Raw genomic sequence first — 21154 nt, forward strand, 5'->3', positions numbered from 1 at the left:
AACTTACACAAAAATGTCTGTATACCCCATGCCAGGAAAACGCAGGCACTAATATGAGAGCTAGTGTGGGAGCATCGCTGTCTTTAACGGAGCTGTGTAGATGCAGCTTCCCAGGTATGGGGGAAGACAACTTTTTCTTCCCCCCATTTCTCTTGCACAGGGGAAGTGAAGGCACCACCGTATTCCTCCAGCAGCAGAAGGATCCTAACCCAAAAGTTAGCTGGTCCCGTGGCTGCTATAGTCAAAAACGCCTTTCCTGAAGAAGGGTGAGAATTCACAGATGGTGTGTTTTGACAGAGTTAGCCCCACTTTATCAATGTGCAGTGGAGACGACGGAGATTTCAGCATTGCAGAGAAAAAGCTCCTGAGGTATTTCTGTGGAACGAAATGCAAAATGTCAGAAAGTTTGCCTGATCAAATGGATTACGAGCACTTTGAAGAATTAAGCGGACAGCAATATTAAAAAAAAAAGAAAAAAGGAACAAGATCTCCATGGACTGTGAAAAGCCCTTTTAATAACCACCAGCATTTAAATCCATGTCCTGAAATGTCTATATTAAGCTCAGGAAAGCAGAAAAGAAGTATTTTCCACTTTCTTCCCCTGCCAAGCTTAGTAACTGTTTTATTCTGTGCTTGTGTGATGCTGGTTGGTTTATTCTGTAGTCATGTAATGCTTCCTGCTTATCATGACCCGCTACCACTGCCGTCTAGCATCACCAAACACTACAGCAGGTGCAAACCTCCAATCTATTCTGGGGAAATTTCACTACATATGGACACAAAAGGACTTCAGAAATCTTTCCCTCATCAAGCTTCCACAATCCTTGCGTCAAAAAGGATTTGTTTTGATCAAGGCCATCTGCACAAAAATTGCACCACTTCCATATTATCTCAGAACCTACCACTGAGCTGCCCTCTAAACTCCCACTGAAGAAGCATCCCCCTTCCCAAAAGTTAATACTCTCCGACCACTGTGCAACTCATATCCATTTGTACCTACAGAAATTGTGACAGACGTTCATTAACCCAAAGTAAGCTTTCATAAACCTGATGGAGTTTCCTTCACTTATGGGTTCAATTACAAGCATTTAGTATGATTTAATAAGTCATAGTTATAACTTCTGAAGGAAACGCAGTAGGTGGAATGTTGATCAGATTGGTGCTAAAGAAGTGCTCAATGTCACCCAAATAGCTGCAAGGCAAATCTCCCCTGGAGCACAGAGATAAACTCCTTTGCTCTGCTACAGACTGACCACAGAAAAGGTAACACGAGAAATTATTCACAAATGTGAGGTACAGAACAGCACTACCTCCTCTGAAGACCACAAGGTTTAGTTATTGGAACGGAGCAGCTTTTGGGTCATGGAAGCGGTTCCCTGCTCGGGAAGCAGTCCTGATTATTCGCTCTCTCCTCAAGGAGAATTCTTCCATAGTGTAACAAGCTGTTATCTGTTTAAGTGCTTTGGAAACCAGCTGTATTAATATCACAGAAAGCAGGATAACAAAAAACAACAACAAAAAAAAGCAGCTGACACATCAGCTATTTTCTTGGCAGGATCGGTGAATTTTCTTGTATATTCAGATCTCCCACAGGTTGTATTAATGTTCATGAAAAAAAAATCATTACAAATGTGCCTTCAAGATGAATTCCAACAGACTAAGAGGTAATTTTAAGTGAGCAACAGATGTCACATCAACATTTGTCATAATTAGTTCTCAAGGTAGGATCCTTTAAAAAAAAGTCCAAATCCAGTAATGCCTGAAGGATGAATATAGTATAAAATCAAATGTAAAACACAGCATCCTGTTAAGAGTTTCAGCACTGCGTTGAAAAGTTACTGTAGTAATTCCAGTTTATGGCTACCGACAGCTCAAAGGTACCAAAATTTCTCACTGGAGACATCGCACAGGTCCTATTGCATTCACCTTGGTACGTGTGGCCAGAAAATTGACTGTCATGCCCTTCCTCTAGAGTCATTATTCATTGTTTTGGCATGAGAGCTCTAAAGGCAGAGCAAAAATCCCCTCTGCTGTAAGTGTATACTTATCTGGCAGGGAAACGCTAGGAACAGCGGGTACAATTACTTTCCTAGATCTGCGCACAGGAGTTGCTCAGTGACTATCACAGATTCTTTGAACATGAAAAAGATCCTTGGGAAAATGGCAACAAGCAGACCCTACCAGATTATGATGGAATTCATTTTGTATGAAGGTTTCCAGCCATATGGCTTGGCATTATGTGCTCTTCAACAACCACCTCTGAGCAAATGAGCCCTCTTTTAAATCCCATATCTGCATTTGCCCTTGTTAGCTCTGCTGACGTGTTAGCAAAGCACAGAGCTCATGCGCCCTCGACATGAAGAAGCTGTTGCTTCAGTGAAAGAAAGTCTTCTCTGTCCAGATATGCTGGCTAGGAGATAAATCCTGTAGTGAGGGAAACAGTGATTGATGGCAGAAGTGTTTGCTCACACCACAAGCATATGCCTCAATTAAAGAGCTGCAGTTAGTCAGTCTGGGGGAAGGTTGCTCTGTCCTGTTGGCTGCAATGTGGACAACGAAGTGGAAGAAAGTGGAAGGAGAAAAGGAAGAGTGCTCCTTACTGGTGTGTGGAAAGATGCTTCCCAAATTCAGATGGGATAGTGAGAGGATAAGGGTCCCAGAGATGATGAAAAGAAAACCCTCTTAGATATCCAGAAGGGACTTGACACGGGCTTTGCTGCAACCCGGAAGACCACTGCAAGCTGCTGGAGTGGGTGAAAGGCTAGATGAAAGGATCTTCTCTGTCAGGACTTGGTGGGCAGGGGGAGAGTTGTTTTCAAAGCTTTTACATTAAATCCATTTCAAGCAGCAGATACGATTCTTCCCTATTTACAGAATAGTGTTATTCGTGCTGAGTTAAAACTAGGTGGGAAGCACTCTGGTATCTTTTGACACGTTCCATGAAAAAAATTTCTTAGCAGGGATTGGCAAGCTCAGGATGCCTTCAGAGAAACATGTCCAAATTTTACAGAAATTAGTGTTGTGACTTCCTACCAGCGCTTCACTGACAGCATCTATATCATTGTCTCTTGTAAGCAAAGCACAACGCTATAGAAATCCTACTTTTGCCTGATTACCGTGAAAAGGAAAAACTAGATAACTGCTACAAATATTCCAAAAGGCTCGGTTTTATTACTCGCTTTCATTTGTTAGCCTTTGAAAACTCTAGTCATTTGTTCTGGATTATTTAGTCTGGCAATCAGTGTTCCTCCAAATGCACTTAAGAGTTTCATTTCGCTAATAGCATTCAACCTGCTACGTCACTGGTTTGCTGGAAAATTTCCTAATTATACATTTGTAACCGTCTCAGTGTGAAGGCGCAGGACCCTGGCGCTGTAACAGGGATGTAAAATGGGTAACTCACACATCAATCATGGTGGTGGCTCAGTCACACATTCAGGAACACCAGTTCAGAGAACAGAAACACTCTTTGCAGGTGCAGAACACTTAAAGATAGAAAGCCAGGTTAAAAAGAAATCCGGAGTAGGAAAAGCAGTGGTTTTGCCCTCTTGGTACACTACAGCCTTCACGGCCCTTAACTTCAAATTTATGACAGTTGTACCTGCAAGTTTTAACTTCACATTCCAAGTGTTTGCAAATGAAACAAGGCTGGAGAAAGTGCTGTGCTGCCCAAAGGTTTTTCTTTACTTACTAGTTTGAGTCGCTCTTCCTCCCTTTTAATTATGTGAATAGCAAAATGGCAACCACTTGTAAAGCTTATTAAAAATAATTTTAATAGGGTTCACCTTTTTAGCAGTAGGCCAGTGTTCATCTTGTGCTCAATTCATCAGCACAGCAAAGTCATTCTAATGATTTTTGCACTACTTTGTGGTGTGGGGACCTCATAATTTTATACATTTTAATATAAATCCATAACTTAATTTAAAGTTATTACAATCAAAAAGCTTTCTGGAATGTGAAAGTGGTCTTATCATCCTTTCAATTGGGGCATATTAAAGAGGAGTTCAGTTCAATGACATTGTTCTCATAATCCATTACAAACAGCGACTGCCTCAGAGACCAGTAGAAGATCTTAGCAAGAATTGGATTTTTTTCATTAAACTTTAGTGCGCTTGAAAACTCATCAACTCTGGTACTTCCAGAAAGTGAAGAAACTTCGACCTTTTTTTCTCCTACCGCTGTTCCTAGCAATTTCCTCAAAAGTGTCAGTGTTTTAAATATAACGCTTTACTATTAGCATTATAAATATCATCTGCTAATAACTGATGGAGCTGAAAGCACCACAAACTTTAATAAGATAAACCTTACAAGGCTTTGCAGACTTTTGAAACAATAGCTTCTTGTCTTTGAAATAATACCACCCTTTCAACACCTACACATCAGTGTGACAGTCAAAAGCTTTACCACAAGGTCACACAAAGTCATCAGAGGACTAATTAACTTGCTCATCTAACTTCTAGCATTGGCTCCTCTCTCGCTTTAATATAGATCCTAGTTTCTCTCAGCACCAATCACATAATTATTCTGTTGACTAGTGTTAAGTGCTGCAAGGTTTAAATCAAATCTTGATTTGAATTATTCATAGAGCAAAGCATGTGCAGGTATCAACAGCTGTTTTCTATAGGACAGGAATCTGATTACAAAAAAGCGAGACAGACTGAAGCATATGCCCCGATTCTGAACAACCGCATTATGCTGCAGTTAGGTATTTGCCAAGTAAGATCTTCCCGAGGAAGACTCCAGCCCAAAACAAGCAGACGTGCTTTGCTTTCAATCTGCGATCACAAAAATAAGGATTCACTTAGAGGACAACGCATGCAAAGAGAGCCTGCTGTAAATGCAGAACTGGGAGTGCATCTCCTGCCATGGTATCCCAGAAAGAAATCGTTTGGCATGTGCAAAGGAAAATGAACATATAGGGATCATTTCCCAAATTAACCTAATTTCTCTATTTTGGACCTTTCCATTAGTGTCTTGAAGAGAGAGAAAAAAAAAATTACTTCCAGGATAGATTTTTCAAACAGGAAACGCTGCAGAAATGCCACCTATTGCCACTAACTACAGCCTCTACTGACAAAAACCCCCAAAACACAGCTCAAATGGCACTGACAGGCGACAGTGTGTCCCACAGAGACTTCAGGTTGGTGAAGGGCCCTCTCTGGGGTGATGCTATACACAGAATCTTATGGGAAAAGATTGTACATTCCCAAGAAAAACAGGATTCAAACTTCTCAGTGGATCTACTTCTTCCTTTTGTTTCTTCTTTCTAGCCAAAGCCAGAGGGAATTAACACACTGTATGGGGAGGTAAGCTCGGGCTGCAACCTGTGGTACCACTGGGAGAGCACGGAAGACAGGAACCCTTAGGAAAAGGGCTGCAAGCTAAGCCAGCTCTGCCTCATCCGGCCCCACACTGCATCTCAAACATCACACAGAACTGGATTATCTGGGTCAGCTGTGGAGGACAAGAAAAACCATCAGCCACAACACAGAAAGTTTCTTTATGAACTGAGTTCCAAGGGATCAGGTTCTCTTATGCTAAATATTCCACCATTTTACATAGCGAAGGGTATTCAGGCTCTGCAAACTAAGATGTTTTGTGCAGGTAGTGGTCTCATCAGGTTCTTCTTGTGGTCTGCAAGGATAGCTCAGCCCTTCATGTCATGATTTGGTTCACCACAGTTAAGTTCTGCCCTCTGCCTGCCACTAAACCCATCTCCCCTTCCCCTGAAGATGACTCGAGGCTACACAGGTTAATTAGGAGTAAGTAATTGCCAGCATAATGCTCTGATAGCTCTCTAAAAGGAGTGTCAGATCCATTTCTGGATGTATTAAATTTGAGCAAGCAGGGAAAGAATTGGCACATAGCAAGAATATAAAATACAAGGGGGCATTGCTTTGGAGTACAGCAGCTCCAAAGGATGGGGGACTGTACACAGACTGTATCTTCACTTCCAGCCATTCAAGATTAGGATCAAGTCTCCACTCACCAGATGTAACTAGCTCAGAAACACTTTGCTCTTCTGTGGTGTTTTCTTTCTTCTTTCTTTTTTTTTGGTAAAGAAAACATGAATCTTCAATTCTTTTCCCCAACACCTTGACACATATTGCAAGATACCATAAAGCAGTTTGAGTAAAATATGTGAGCAGGACAGCATGTGCTATTCAATTTCTGAAGTGATATTTCAGGCCCTTCAGGAAGTACCTAATGCCACCTCTGGATCCGTACACGTCTATCTCCTACACAGACCCTTAGGTCATTATGTGCAGCTGTGATTTCATAGCAATGAGAAGAAAAAAAAAAAGACTTACTGCCTGGGAGATTACCTGGTGCCTGAAGGCTCTTATTTCTGAGAAAAATTTGGAGAGAAAGTTTCTGAAATTACGACATGATCACCTAGGCTGCTATTTGTTGCAGAAAGACCAGGATGGCTGGGTTCTCCTTACAAAAAATGACAGTATTAGACACTGTCAAAGATGTCAAAGTTTCCTTGAGAGTCAGAGGTAAGAAATACCTCCCGAATGGATCCATCCCATAGGTACCAGAAACCTTGCTCTAGTCACACACGGCTTGTGTGAGCCAAAGAGATTTTTCAGGACAATAAAGACAAATTCACATATTGGAAAATGTCAAGTCACCACCACATTAGTCATAATATTAAAGGGGTGTGTGGGATGTGTTATTTGCTTCAGATTGGCAGACATTAATTAGGCTCAAGGCTGGATTAACTGGCTTCACATTACACAAGCCAAGAATAAAGGATTGACTCGTTGTAATCAAATCCTTCCTGTTCACTTTGATTAGGCCTAATCAGAAGTGAGGCTGTTTACAGATAATGCCTAGTCATCACGGAAGAGATAAATAAAATTTAAAAAAATAAATCAAGACCTTCCCAATCAGTATCACCTTACCCTGTGCTTGCGTGTCTTATACATGTACATACCGCCCTTCCCCCACCCCAACCATTTCTACCCAAACCAAACTCGACATACAGCCATGCACACGCACACCTGTGTTGACCTTTTCTCTCACCAGCAGACTTTGCCTGCATGACCGACCTCTTACCAGTGGAGGAAGGCACGCCTGGCACCACAGGAACCAGTACTGCTGGGGGTGCAGCAGCCAGGCACAGCTTCAGGGGGAGCAGAGCGCTTGCTGCACGGTCCACCTGCCTGTACCACCGGACGGCTACGTCTCCTAAGAAACCAGGATTTAGGAGTTTCCCTTAACAGAAATAATAGAAGTATGGCAAATTTTGCTAGGGCTGGTTTTCTTTCACTTACTACCAATTTGACTGTGATACAGGTATGTAAACTCCTAACTGCTTAGCCTGAACTTGTTTGCCAAGGAGCTAGATAGGATGAGACTGAAAGTTTCTACCAAAAATTTAATGCAGCTCTTTTACCAGTGAACAGATTTATCTATTTAGCTCCCAAACGTTAACGTGGCTGTAAACGTTGGACCTATAAAACCAGAATTTTACTTCGATAGCACAGAGTTTAGCCTTTGCTGTTGTTGGAGCTATAAAGCTGAACTATGGAGCCCTGTGTTCTTGCCACCACAGCGGCACTAATGCTACAGCAGTCTGCGCTGGCGGTGGACTTTAACCCAAAGCAGAGAGAGAGGCAGCAGTACCATAAACACCACTCCTCTGGGCATGTTTAGAGGTACCGCAATGACTCTGGAACCGATCAGGTAAGAATCATGCTCTTTAAGCAGCTAAACTCCATTAAAAAACGCCAGGACTTACATTTTTAGCCCCTTAGGAAACTCTTCCTGTGTTTTTTATGCACAGCGTAATGCAGATTCCTTGAATCAGGGTTAGTTTCCTCCACAGCTATTCAGGAGAAAGCAGATTTTACTACTACATCTCCAGGAGTGTTTGAGTGCCACTAAAATTTAATTTTACCCAGGGCGGTACTGGAATTTACTTGAATTCATACACCTTTTTGAATTTTTGTAATGCACAAGCATTCTGAGAGATGCCAGTTATGATTCAAGGTGAAATTGTTCTCCCAGGTTTTCAAAATCCAAACTATTCATTATAGCTATTTAGAGCATTTTTCTGTGCAAGTCTAATGGCATGAGCACATTATGTTGAATTACTATTATGCCACATCAATTGAATTAACTTCTGAAGTCAGTCTACATTCCAAATCACAATCTTACTCTGATTGAAATTCATTTAAAATCCACAGGACTTAATATTTCTTACAGTGCCTGGACGCTAAAAGTTCATATTCACTGGCTTTAAGTAGCTCCAATGAAAACTGAATTGTAGGCTGGAAGGAAAAAAAAAAAAGGCAGCAAGGCCTTTGATTTACAGGTGCTCTCTCAGTGTGAGTCTTCTTTTAGAAGTGAACGGCCATATTACAAAAGATCAAAACAGAGCTGACTAGTGAAGGAAACCTATCTTTTATCCAGAGCACAAATCCTGTCAAAATCTATTCTGAAAGAACAACAACGGATCGAATTTACCACGCATCCCTGGGCCAGCAGCAACAGCGTGTCGTCTGCTGGAGCAGCCTTGGCAAACAGCTACCAAAGCACTTGACATGCATCACCCTCTGCTTCCTCTGGTGAAATCAGATGCTGGAGGATGACTGATACGCTCACTTTGAAAATGGATAGCACTGAGTTCAACCCGGAGTCCTTGGTAGAGCGCTCCCTTTATTCATCTGCTCCCATCTGAATGTGGAGAGCCATTATTGGAGACTGATAAAGGTACACCACTTCAAAACTTGATTTGTAGGAGGATGTTGGGAAATTCATTCTGATCCGACAGCAAAACACATCAAGATGTGGAGCTAAACCGGAGCTCAAACTATATGCTGTCACATATTCTGAACTTACTAAATCACGATAAACATACCTCCTTATTTTCTGAAATGTCTGAAAAGAAAAAGGTCCCCACATTGCAGATCCTATTTAATTCTTCAGTTGTAATGCAGATACATATTTTATCACAAAAGATCCAGTTTTTGAGGTAAGGATCTGAGGTTACACACCTAAAGAAAGAGACACCAAAATGATTGAAAAGGGGGTTGTATATTATGTCAAGTTCCCTCCAGCAAATTCTGCAAAACAGGGTTCCAGATCTGATCTTGAATAAGGCACCAAGTTTGAGCAAATGAGACCAAGGGGCTGCTTATGCTCACTGCTCCTTTTGGATCCAGTATCTTGTTGGACCAGAGCTTAAAATTAACTCATCCGGAAAATAACCTAGGGCTTTCACTCCTTTTAAACAACCATCTTGATTAATAATTGTTATTGTAAGAATAATGTCTGACATTTGCTGCGGGCCTGGCTGAGATTCTACAGTATTTAATCAAAGTAACATTTTATTGCTATGGGATCAACTGCTGACGTATGCAAAGTCCTAATTTCTACTTATTTGTATCTAGCAACTGTAATAAAAAAGTGAAATTAATTTTATTTATTCACTTTTGGAAGCCTCATATAAGAAGCAGCACCGCCCCCCAAATGGTGAAATGCTTCACTACTGAGAGCTGTTACAATTCCTCTTTGAGGGCTGCCGCTTCAAAGAAGAAAAGCCAGGTGCCTTGGGCAGCCCCGATGATGCGCTGAGGGCTGGGAACCTGATGTTAACCGCAAAGTCCTATCATCTGCAGGCAAGGCAAGACTTCAGTGTCATTGCAGAAAAGAAGTTATTTTTTGTTCTCAGATATTTTATACAGTTACTAGAGGTTATGAAAGGCACTTGGTGCAGACTGTAACTAATCTGGAAGATGACCTGTGACATGGGATTTCATATAATTGATATTCACAATATGGCCCAACCACACACACTCTTCTGTTGTCTTCGTGGATGTGTCTGTGCTCTCTTCTTCCGTGCTCCCATTGCATCCCTAATTCCTCTAGTGAGAAATTCAAACCATCACTCCCAGGATGCTGCATTTTATAATTCAGACTTTGGGTAGGAAACAATCTTCTTGAAGATTATCAAACACTGACATTGCAGCGGTTCGCTTTTGCACTAGCAGTCATGTCTGGCGTGCATTGATGTCTGTAACGAAAGGAAAAGCTTCCTTTTATCTTTCAATGATTATCAAATGTATTCTGCATGCTTTCTGAAGTCCATCTCACTGAGATGCTTCTAAGAACAGAGCTTATAACTGCATTGTCAGAGGGAAACATCAATCTGCAAGAGCCAGGCTGATGAGCAGCTGGCTTTAAAGCTCTTCTTAAAAAGCTTTGGTATTAGGGGTGTTGTTGTAACCTGATATTGGAGTCTAATAATTTCCTTTAAATAATCACTTGGAACCAACACGTAATCAGTAGCTTTGAAAGGTCTTTGTGACTGGCGTCAGTCAGGAAAAATCAAACAGCAGTGGAACTCTGACCCCATGTGACAGGGTTTATGCAGCAGAAACATCAATTCACCTGTAATCAGCATGAAGCAGGTTGTCTCAGTTAAACGCATTAAGGGATGGGGCTGTGAAATAGAGGCTGGTGGGACGTATTCATGAAGTTCATGTCAACTATTCAGATGATGAATCATGTAAATTCATTAAATCATTAAAACGCTTCTGCCCTCATGACTACAAGGAAAACCTCAAGAAATGAGGTCTCAGACAAACTCAAACGTTCCGTTTGCCAAATCTGTCAACAAATATTTTCATTTTTTTTCTCATATGTTTCTTTAGCTGTTTGCCACTGAAATGTTAATTCTGAAACTATTAATACATTTAAATAACAAGAACAAATTCAAGTTCAATGAAGAGTGCTATTTCCATTCTTTCACCTTTTCCTTAACTAGATTCTTGGAGCTATGCAAAACCAGCAGAATCTCACTTTTCAACAGGAAGGTTGGAGTGGCCAGCTTTAGCTCCCTATACCAAAAAACCGCCCTAGAAATTATCACCTCCAAAGGAACATAAGTGAGAATACAAACTAAAAACAAAACAAAGTATTTGGCTTCTAACTTAAGTCTAATCTTATTTTGGAAGTTTAGTTTTGACTGTAGGGAACAGCAATATTTCAGGCAGTTCAATGTCCGTGGTGCTTTTCCCAGCCAGTTCTATGGATTCAAGAGCAAAATTGAATTATGCAGTTCATACAAGATTTATTTCTGCTTTCTGCATTAACACCTATCACTGAAAACCTCATCACCAGACATCAGGAAGCGAGGAGGTTAAGGACAATTGCATTATTAATTTTAAATAAATTGAGTGTGTCTGTCTTTTAAAGAGGTTCAAAGGACCAAGAAAAAAAGAAGAGCAAAGACAATGCCAGGAAGATGTACGTGCTCCTACCAAACATGACGCAGGCTCACCTTACCACACCATTACGGGTTGACTTTCATTCCCCGAGCTCTGCAAGTGGCAGCACAAGGAAACACAGGACTCATACCAACAACTACTGAGCTGCCTGCTGGTGCACCCCTGATGGGGGATTTTGCTTCTCCCCCTTTGCTGTCCATGAAGGGAACCTGAGGAAACGCAGCACTGGGAGCAGGAAACAGAGACAGGGAGACAGGCTGAGGCTTGGGGGAGCTTTTGTTTTCCTTTAAGCAATAACCTGTTGGGATTTTGTCAGCATAACAATTGTTTTCTCCTGAGCACGTTGGTGACAGCGAGAGCAGAAAATAAAGCTGAGCAGGTCCCTGATGCAAGGCTTCTGACCAAGGAGTCAAGAAACGCGATTCGATCTGCTACGTCAGCTTAGACTCTTGCTTTTCCTGGCTGCACAATGAGAAAATGGGGCTAATAATCTTCATTACTACCATAAAGCACGAGTTTAAGGGAAGGAAAAAAATAATCAGGAGAATGATATGAAACAGAAACGCAGTATCTACAGAAGCTGGGATTTCAGGAAAACTTCTTTTTACTGTCATCCACAGATCTAGCAACTCGCTGAGGAATGAAAGGTATTTTGCAGTTAAAATAGGAACAGATACATTCACAGAATCACGTATCTCTTGTGACATGTGTTTCCTTTACAAAGTTTTTGCTTAAAAATAAAAAAAGGAATATACATCATCTGATTTAATTTGAAAAAAAAAAAAGATCCTATACTCTTATCTACTGATTTCTAATTGCATGAAAGGATAGATACACACTAACTTCTATTCATTAACTTTAATCAAAAGAATCCTTGGCTGTTTCATTTAAGGCGGATTTAATCAAGCACGGTTGGCTCTGAAGTGAAATTACAGTCTTTAGACTGCAGAACAATTAATTCAGAGTTTTGCCCTGCAACAGGTCCCTGAAGAAATACTAAATTAATAGATTGCAATAGGGCATTTTGGATAGGTAACTTTAAATACAATTTTGGTGTTTTCTCTGAAGATGTATAGGCAAAACCTTTGTGCCACCTTGCATGTTACTTTTCCAAACCTCTATGGAAATACGTAAGATGTTGCTCAAAAGACTTTATATTATACCAACAAACACCAAAGCAAAAAGTGTTTACAATGCGACTACGTATCACAATGGAGGTCAGAGACTTCACCCCAGGTTCATCTCACACAACACCAATGAGGTATTGAGAAGCTTTTGGTTATTTGTACCAGCTAGGATAAATAGAAGAGCTTAGTGTTTTACATAAACTTTGCATATATTGTGATCTTAAATCACAATCCTCATAATCTGGGGCTCTCTGGAGTCTTTTAATCCAAGTAATTTCATCTCCATTACAATGAAATATGCCCACTTCTAATCCCTAACTGAAGTGACGTAACTCTACGTGACAATCTTAAAACAAAGCAAGCCCTACAGCCAACCCCCCTGACACTTATTCCTTGAAAGGTACCACAAATGCCTTGCTCTCCTCAGCACTTCTGTGGCAAGGATCCAAGAGCTGACGCATCGGAAAAAGCAAACCCTTCCTAAACTGTCCTGCAAATGATGTTTTGGACAAATCTATTTACAATAAGGTACAAGGAAAATTTCCCTGACTAAAGCCAAAGTGAACCAAAGAAATTAACAGTTTAGATATCTGCACTAGAATCAGCTCTGTGACCATCGTACATTTAGTTGGAAGAGTAGTTTTGCTCTTACAATGACTCCCGGTCTATCCGCTTCATTTTCCCAGATCAGACCGAGAGCTGCAATTTAGGTCTTACGTAAAGGAAAGAGCCTGCAAGGCCATTTCGGTAACGAACTGCTAATTCCAGCAAATACTCTAGTCAGGCTGTTTGACTGAAACAACAGATTAAGCTGTCTTATCCCTCACACAGGTGTACGCTGGAGTTTGGATGTTAATTTGTTAAGTGCATACTTGAAAAAGAAAAAATAAAAAAAAGAAAAATTAAAAAAAAGAAGAAACTGCTATTGCTCGGAGAAGACCTGTGGAAAGTACTGGATTAGCCAAAACTGTACTATCCCATTTGAATCCAGAAAGTTCAGAAAAAACAACTTGAAGGTGCAGTCTACTCAAGATGTATAAATAGCTAATGTAAAAACTGGAAGAGCAGAGTAATTCCTTTGTCATCCACCACTGGGATGACAGTTCTACTAATGATCTTACAATACAGAATATTTGTTCAGAGCACTTACCAGACTGATATTTGTCAGGCTGTCATCTATTTTTAGTCAATAAAGCCAGCTCAGATGTTGGATAAGAATATACATTTTTGTTGGCCTGGAAGCTGTGTTTTGCTTCTTCTAAAAATGCTGGTTTAGCCCATTAGCTCTTAACAAGCAAATAAACTTTTATACCATACTACAGCTACGACAAGACATCACCTGCAAGGATTGGAAGAGACTGCAAAGGGTTTTCAGCAAATCAAGGTACAAGATCATGTATGAAAGCCAACTGAATACACACCATGTTTCTGCTTGTTACCAAGGACTAATGCCCTCACCTCTTACCTGATCGAATCCCATGTGAGAAACACACCGGGTCCAAGGAACCACATGTCTTACAGAGACAATCCACCCATTTACTACCTTCTGACTGGAAGTGTGCTCAAGGTTCATGCTAGATTGAAAGCCATGAGCCTGTAACAGCTAGCATTTTAAACAGAACGGGTCCCTGTGCCGTCTTCTACTATCACACTTTCTCTGTCTGCCAAATACTTTACCAGCTTAACTCAAGACGTGCTTTGAGCCTTCAAAGCACTATGTGACTTTGGAAACCATCACTAAGTAGGTGGTTTCTCTCACTCTACACCAAGAAGGCAGCAGCTATGTTAGCTGAAACTCTCCAGCCATGGGCAAAGCCAGAGCAAACTACTGCACAGTGTATAGTGAAGATACCACGATCAGAGAGGCAGATATAAAGGGCTTTTGATAAGCCTGTTGCATCAAATTCCTCGTGGCAAGGATTGTAACATTTCCTTGGCTCCTTGTCCTCTTTATCTAACCTTCCCCCCTAGCCATGGGGGAATCTTCGGTTTGTCAGGACTATTGAGAGCCATGGCCAAGTGTGCTGTCTGGCACACGGCAAAACATATTCATGTGAACAGTGGTCATATCACAGAATATTATCATAGAATGGTTTGGGTTGGAAGGCACCTTAAAGGTCATCTAGTTCCAAACTCTCTGCAAGGACCCCTTCCACTAGACCAGATTGCTCAAAGCCCCATCAAATCTGGCCTTGAACACTTCAAGGAGCATTCCCATCCTCACAGTAAAGAATTTTTTCCTAAGTATCTATTATAAATCTACTCTCTTTCAGTTTGAACCTGTTACCCCTTGTCCTGTATCTCCACTCTCTGACAAAGAGTCATATTATTATTATGTTTGCAAAATATATAGGTAATAAAGTTTTAAAGACTTAATTTAGTTAAAACTGATACAGTTAAAATTTAAGCTAAGAACTGGCTACATAGAAAGCTATAAGTACTATACACCCTGATCAAAGGATGGCTTTACACAGCAACATTTAGAAACGTTACAATAAAATCCATTAGCAAATCAATGAAAGGTCGGAAAGATTAAAGGATTAAATTTCTCACTGGTACAAAAATATGCAAATGGAGTACTAGACTGGAACGTGGCCATGCCTTTCTGCCCTCTACAGAGGACACAAAACAAACAAAAAGAATTGATTACATTTGGTGCTACATGTAAGACAGCCTCATATCTAAAGTCAGCGGGAGGATGTTTTGTTGATAAATCAAAGAAAAGGTGAAGTACATAGAAATAATTCCAGACATGCAAGAAATGATTCCAGTTGAAAGCAACCTCCTTTTATACTTTCTAAAGCACTACTTAGTGCTACTTTACTTCTACGAAGAATACAATTCTTAACAACTTGCATGATCAGGTAATCCCCATGTGGCTACAATATAGTTGCAGGGCGTACGGTTTAGTCTTTGTTCACGCCTCCTCTTCCCCAAAACCCCACCCCCTGCCCCCAGGCCCTAGTAACATGTGCAGTAACACACAAATACCAAGACCAAATGGGTGATAGGAGTCAAAATTATGCCGTCCACAATAGCCTTGTCCACAATAAAATTGATTTTAAAGTTATTTGAAAGAAAAAATACATTCAGGAAACTCGGTTACAAAATACAGCTCAAAGATGCCTAAATACCGCTTTCCTTCTGTCATGAGATATTTCGATATAGTAACTATGATAAAATAGTCAATCTTCAGCCATCAAATTGCATTTAAAGTAACAATATTTTTTTAATTGTATTGCACAGAGACCATCTGTCTACCGTGAACACTTACCTCACTCACGACCTTTCCTCCTTAAATAAACGCACCTCCTATGAATATCTCTACAGAGTTGCTTTTTTTCCTAGACTAGGATTAATTCTCTTTTCTTAAGGCATGTTTTATTGCTTTGCAATCTACTGCTGCCATCTCCTGTGTTAAATGAGGCAGCAAGTACCTTCGTACTCATGAGCAGGCTATTTAACTCTGACCACACAGGCATGGTTTTGTTGGTCAGTCGGAGTACTCCACCGAAACACACAGCAAAAGCCTGCTAAAAAGTTGGCATTACCTCTAAGTGACTCCGCCGTTCTGCAATCACTCGATCATCCTTGTTTCCAAAGAGCTTCTTCGGAGGGAATTCTAAAGTGGCAAGCTGGAAGACATTAAAGGAAGAAACAGCATCAGAATTGACAAACTCCAGTGAGAAAATTCTTTTTAAACTATGAAGTGACTGGGAAAAAGAAAATGCCAAATATTCATGAGCTACACTATAAGCTATTAGCAAACACCACCTTACACATTTCTACTGACACTATTACTATCTGGTCTGTAGTACCGCTAAGATAACAACACGTTTTGTCATAAATGAGCGACAGAAAGCAAATTCAGGAATTAGACTGCCACGATTTGCTCACAGAAAGATTACAAGTTTAATACTGAATCTGATGCGATAGCACCAAGTAAGTAGCAAGAAAGATCTCTTCAGGAACTGTGTGTATCTTGAAAGATTGCATTCAGTCCCTTAAAAACTGCCATCTCCAACAGTACTGTCGTGTAATTTGTTTGTCTTATGTTGTATCATAAATGTAACATCATTTGATCTAAGAACTATCACTGTGGAAGATGGCACTGCCAGCCTCCAGCTGACACCTGAGCTAGACCTGATGGACCTTTCATTGTGCCTTGAACTACGACTTCCTTCACACTGGGGATGGGCTAAGGGCATGCACCTACGCTGTGACAGCAGCTAAGATGATGGGAAGTGGGACTTCTTGAGCTCAATCACATCCAAATGTGCGTGCCCATGCTGAAAAGCTGATAGCTTTAATTTCTGAAGAGAATCCACAGGAGCAGGCAAAAATCACATTTATCTCACTGAAAATGAAAACAAGTCAGCAGCACAACTCCTAAAACCAACTCTTCAGATCTGTCCTTTTAAGAGTTCTTCCACAGAGGTGTTCAAAGCTGTCTTCTCACCTCTTTTACATCTTGTAGCGAACTGTGGCAAGCTACACCAAGAAGGGAGAGAGCAAGGGAACTCTGTTCCTTGTACACCAAAATAAAATACCTGAACAAATTCCAGCCAGCTGTATATGGAAAACACACAAAAGACTCAAGAGCTGCCAATAGGTACCAATGAACTAGGTCTGCTAAGCCACTGCTCCTGGGAACGATGCACAGGCAGGCAAGTCCTCTCCACACAGTTTGTGTTTGCACTTGAAGGCACACCAAAAACCAACTTCTTCCCAGCTCTGACTGTACAAGGCAGAAGTACGCAATCTGACATTGGTATTGCTGGAGCTGCTTTGCAGGTGAATGCCCTGTATAAAAATGCCTCCTGCGTGAACTCTCCTGGCTGTTGAATTATATTGAAATAATAAACAAAATGCATAATTTTCTAGTGTATCAGCACATATAGTACTGTAGAGAATTTATGCCTGGTTGCGAGGAGCAGCAATATACTGAATTAAATGAGGAGTTTCATTATTAACATTGAATGTAAGCATCTTTAAAATACAGAGGAGTCTGCAATACAAATAATTTATTCCCATTCTCTGGTTCAGCTCCAACTTGGATAATTTTGAAGGAATGCCTAGACATCTTCAAATGAGCGATATAGAGTGATGTGGAGCACCAGAGGAGATGGAAGAGATGTCTGCTCTGCATCAGTCTTGCCAGCACGCCCCAATTATAGTCTTGAAACTTCTGCAAACAGATTCTTCTCGGTGTGCTTGCTTCTTCATGTTGGCAGGACAAGCAGAACACAACCAAACAGTATCCTATAATTATATGTTTGGGACTTATTTTCACTGCATTACTCACTCCTTAACCTACAGAGGATTATAAGTGCTAATATTTTCAAGGATGTCAAAAATCTCATCTGCACAGAAATTATATTTTATTAAACAGTACTGCATCATGACACTGCCAGAAATGAGTTAGGTAAAACAACCACCACAATCCCCTCCTGGCCCTGGGGAGATTGTTATTTATATTTATTTACTAATACTTCCATTATAGAATTTTAAAATAGTCTCTGTTCAAAACCAATTTGCACAAATGAAAAAACCCCTGCTGCTACAAGGTCTTCAGACTTACTCTCTAGAGTCAAAGCACGGTATTGCAGCTAAAACCAGGAATGATTGCTTTATCTAAATTGTTTGATTTTTAACAGGCATGTGGGCACTGATTCTACAAAACTTTGGGATGGACAAGTTCTTTTCCCAATCTTTCAGCTTTCTAGATACATCTTTGAAGAAAAACAGATACGTTTTCTAAAGCCAGTAAGTTTTGCTAAACTCACTCAAACCGAAGTAGCTACTCACGTAATCACGTAACTCACAAATCCTACAATGCACAAATCTCTGAAACCAAGCCAAGGAAAGTCCATTATTACAGTCGTGAATTTTATACACGAGAGAAAGACCTCAGGAGTAAACCTGGCTCTGAAATGTTCAAAGTGTTGCTAAATGAAAATCATAATTTCGTTGCTGGTCCGGACCTGGATCTTCACAAACACTTTGGACTTGGAGAACAATATATAATAAAAACCTCCATCCAGATCACAACGCCAATGTGCTGAACTGCACTTGGCACTCACACATATGTTACTGACGTTTGTAATCTATACGTGTTGTACAGAATATACCTATACATACATACACATAACTTGTGAGGATTTGGCATCCTGCAGAGGGTCCATTACAACAGACCGATCATCTACTGTAGACCATCTCTACAGGGCAGGATGCAAAAAGCACGCTACCTCGGGCCTGCTGGAACATTGGTGTCCCAGTCTTTCCCAAGTGTCCTCCAGCTCCTCTTTTAGCCAAATGATTGGCGGATGTGCATCTCAAAAGTAAAAAATGGAGACCATTCCTGCCACACAACAGATGACCATACAATTCTATGACAGAAAAACCTCCAGCCATAGATTTCATCATCACTTCAGCGACTCTTGGAGGCTCTGAATTATTCCAATACATTCTACTTCACTACATGACAAGAGTCTCATCCCCACCAATGAAAGACACAGTCAAAACTCTCCAGGCTTGAGCATCAGGCTGTCCAATGCTCTCACATACATCACAGCACCAGTTCTCACCACCATTATCTTTGCCATGTGAGAATTAGAACCATTCACGCAGCAATATGAATTATGCAGTCATCTATGTGACTGTGTAATGTCACTGTAATAGGAAGCTGGCCCACTGCAGTATATTTACATAAAAATACAACATTAATATATTTACCAGAGGTGTTGTACTTGTATGTATACACACTGTTGATCCCTGTCACTGACTTACAAAGTTACTCCCTTAGCGCAGGGAAAATATGTTGGTGCAAGAGTTTCGCAAACAGAGTGACGATAAAATATCCTCATTGTAATTTTCATACATAAAAAAGAAAAACATCCAGCAATACAAATATGGACATAATGATAAATGTAACAATAATTGTCTATAAAGATCCTCTGTCCTGATGTATCGTTTGACGTAGACTCTGTAATTGTGCACAATTCAGAAATGCAATTATTCAAGAGATTTTTGAGGTTTATTTAAAATACCATACTCATTTCAACCAAATTGCAGTAGCAAGTATTTAAATAAATTCAAGTTTTGTTATTAATGGTGTTACAACACCTTCAAGGGACTGCACAGTAACTTCAGATGAGATTACCACTGCTACAGGTTAATGCACACAGCACAGCGAGGGACTGAGCCACGTTTGTTCTGTCACATATGTAAGAGATCTGCAGGTGTAGATTTTGCATAGAGATGTTTGCCTTGGCTCGAACACTGCAAGAGAATTTCACACTATCCAGATTCAGGGGTATTAATTATTCTTTTAGAATTAAATGGCCATATATTCTCTGGCTCAAATTAGTTCTTCAAGGGTTGCACCTTGACTATGAGATGAATGTTCTGCGGCAAAAGGTGGCGTAACAGTGGGACTCTACAGGTATCAAGGTAAATTATTCTACTTTCCTGAAATTTCTGAAGCATGCCCCTCCCCTCCCTGGCCCCCTTGCTGCGGTGGCAAAGAAAGCATTTGGCAGTCAGTCTTTTTCAGTGGGGATGTTTTGTCGTTTTCCAGGGCTGATGATGAGGTGATGTGTTTTCTGTCAGGGGAAATTAAGAGGCATATTCCCCAGCCTGACAGGAGGAGAGAGCTTGAATGATTTCCTGAGAAGCTTCTCAATGTAGTGTGCACGATTTCTAATTTTTATTTTGGCTGCCGAAGCACCTCTCCACTACACTTAATTATGCATCGCGGCAATACCAATTCCATTATATCCACAGGAGCGTGCGCAAACATGCACACGCATACCACGGGCAAGGCTGGGACCACGCTTAGACCCAAACGCGAAGCCAGATGATATTTTTTAAAAGCACAGAGACACCTCAAGACTGCATATCAGCACTTCTAACATCTTTTAGACACTAAACATTTCACGGTTAATGATGTTTATCCTATCTGGCAATTGTTGCTAGGCAGTAGCAGTCTTGGGGAGAGGCAAACAGTCATTTGCAATTTAATCCCTAATTTCTTTATAATAAATATGGGCTGTGTTTTATTTCTGGTCTTGTGTTACTCGGGGGCACGTTATTTATCTGTGTCTCAGCAACCTTATCTGTAAGAAATGATACTCACCTACCATCGTATAGTATTTGTGAGATTAGCATAATCAAGTTTAGATGGTACTAGGTCCAGTCCTCAAGGGGAGGGTGCTTCACACCTAGCAACTATTCCAGGAAATGTTAAACAGCTGAATGGATTCCAGGAGTCTGGTTTTAACAAGGTCATCGGCAGGTGTTCAGGTAAGAGTAGATGGCAGAAGAGTAAGTGACCCTTTTTTAGTCACCTGTTTTATCTTTGACTTTAAGATTCACCTGCTTCTGGAAACAGCATATTCCTAACAGCACATATATGGAAACATACTCATTTAAAGTGAAACCACACATCTTCATAGCCTTCAACTACTGAGCCCCAGGAAGAGATTCAAATTTGTGTCCTGGCCTTTTGGAAGCCAAGGGAGTGCAGATGAATGCTCCGATACCAGGAAAGGCTCTGCCTGGGGTGGAGTGTGCTCTCATTTCAGGACCTTTAATAAATGAAGATGTCAGAAATTAAAGGACATCCTTCAAATCCTACTACATTTGGTTGAAGACTCTTCACTGTCAAGTTTGCTAGCGACCTGCTGGATTAATTCAGCTTGGGTGTTTCATGGTACAGAGGAACACAACACGTTAATAAAAAGTCTTGCACAGTACTTTGCAGATGATATTTCCATATATAGG

The 21154-nt window shown here is 40.7% G+C and overlaps 1 protein-coding gene across 1 annotated transcript in view; it reads right to left on the minus strand.

Moving 5' to 3' along the window:
• Window positions 1-216: 216 nt before the first annotated feature.
• KIF16B (kinesin family member 16B) overlaps window positions 217-21154 on the minus strand; it is a gene marked incomplete at its 5' end in the record, with an annotated part of 59412 nt that continues 38474 nt past the window's right edge. The window contains 2 exons of the mRNA XM_010135516.1: window positions 217-375; window positions 15922-16005. Coding sequence (XP_010133818.1) covers window positions 217-375; window positions 15922-16005 — 243 coding nt within the window. The remainder of the gene's footprint in view (window positions 376-15921; window positions 16006-21154) is intronic.

Source organism: Buceros rhinoceros, unplaced genomic scaffold (genome assembly GCF_000710305.1).
Source record: "Buceros rhinoceros silvestris isolate BGI_N320 unplaced genomic scaffold, ASM71030v1 scaffold14704, whole genome shotgun sequence".
Classification (NCBI taxonomy): Eukaryota; Metazoa; Chordata; class Aves; order Bucerotiformes; family Bucerotidae; genus Buceros; species Buceros rhinoceros.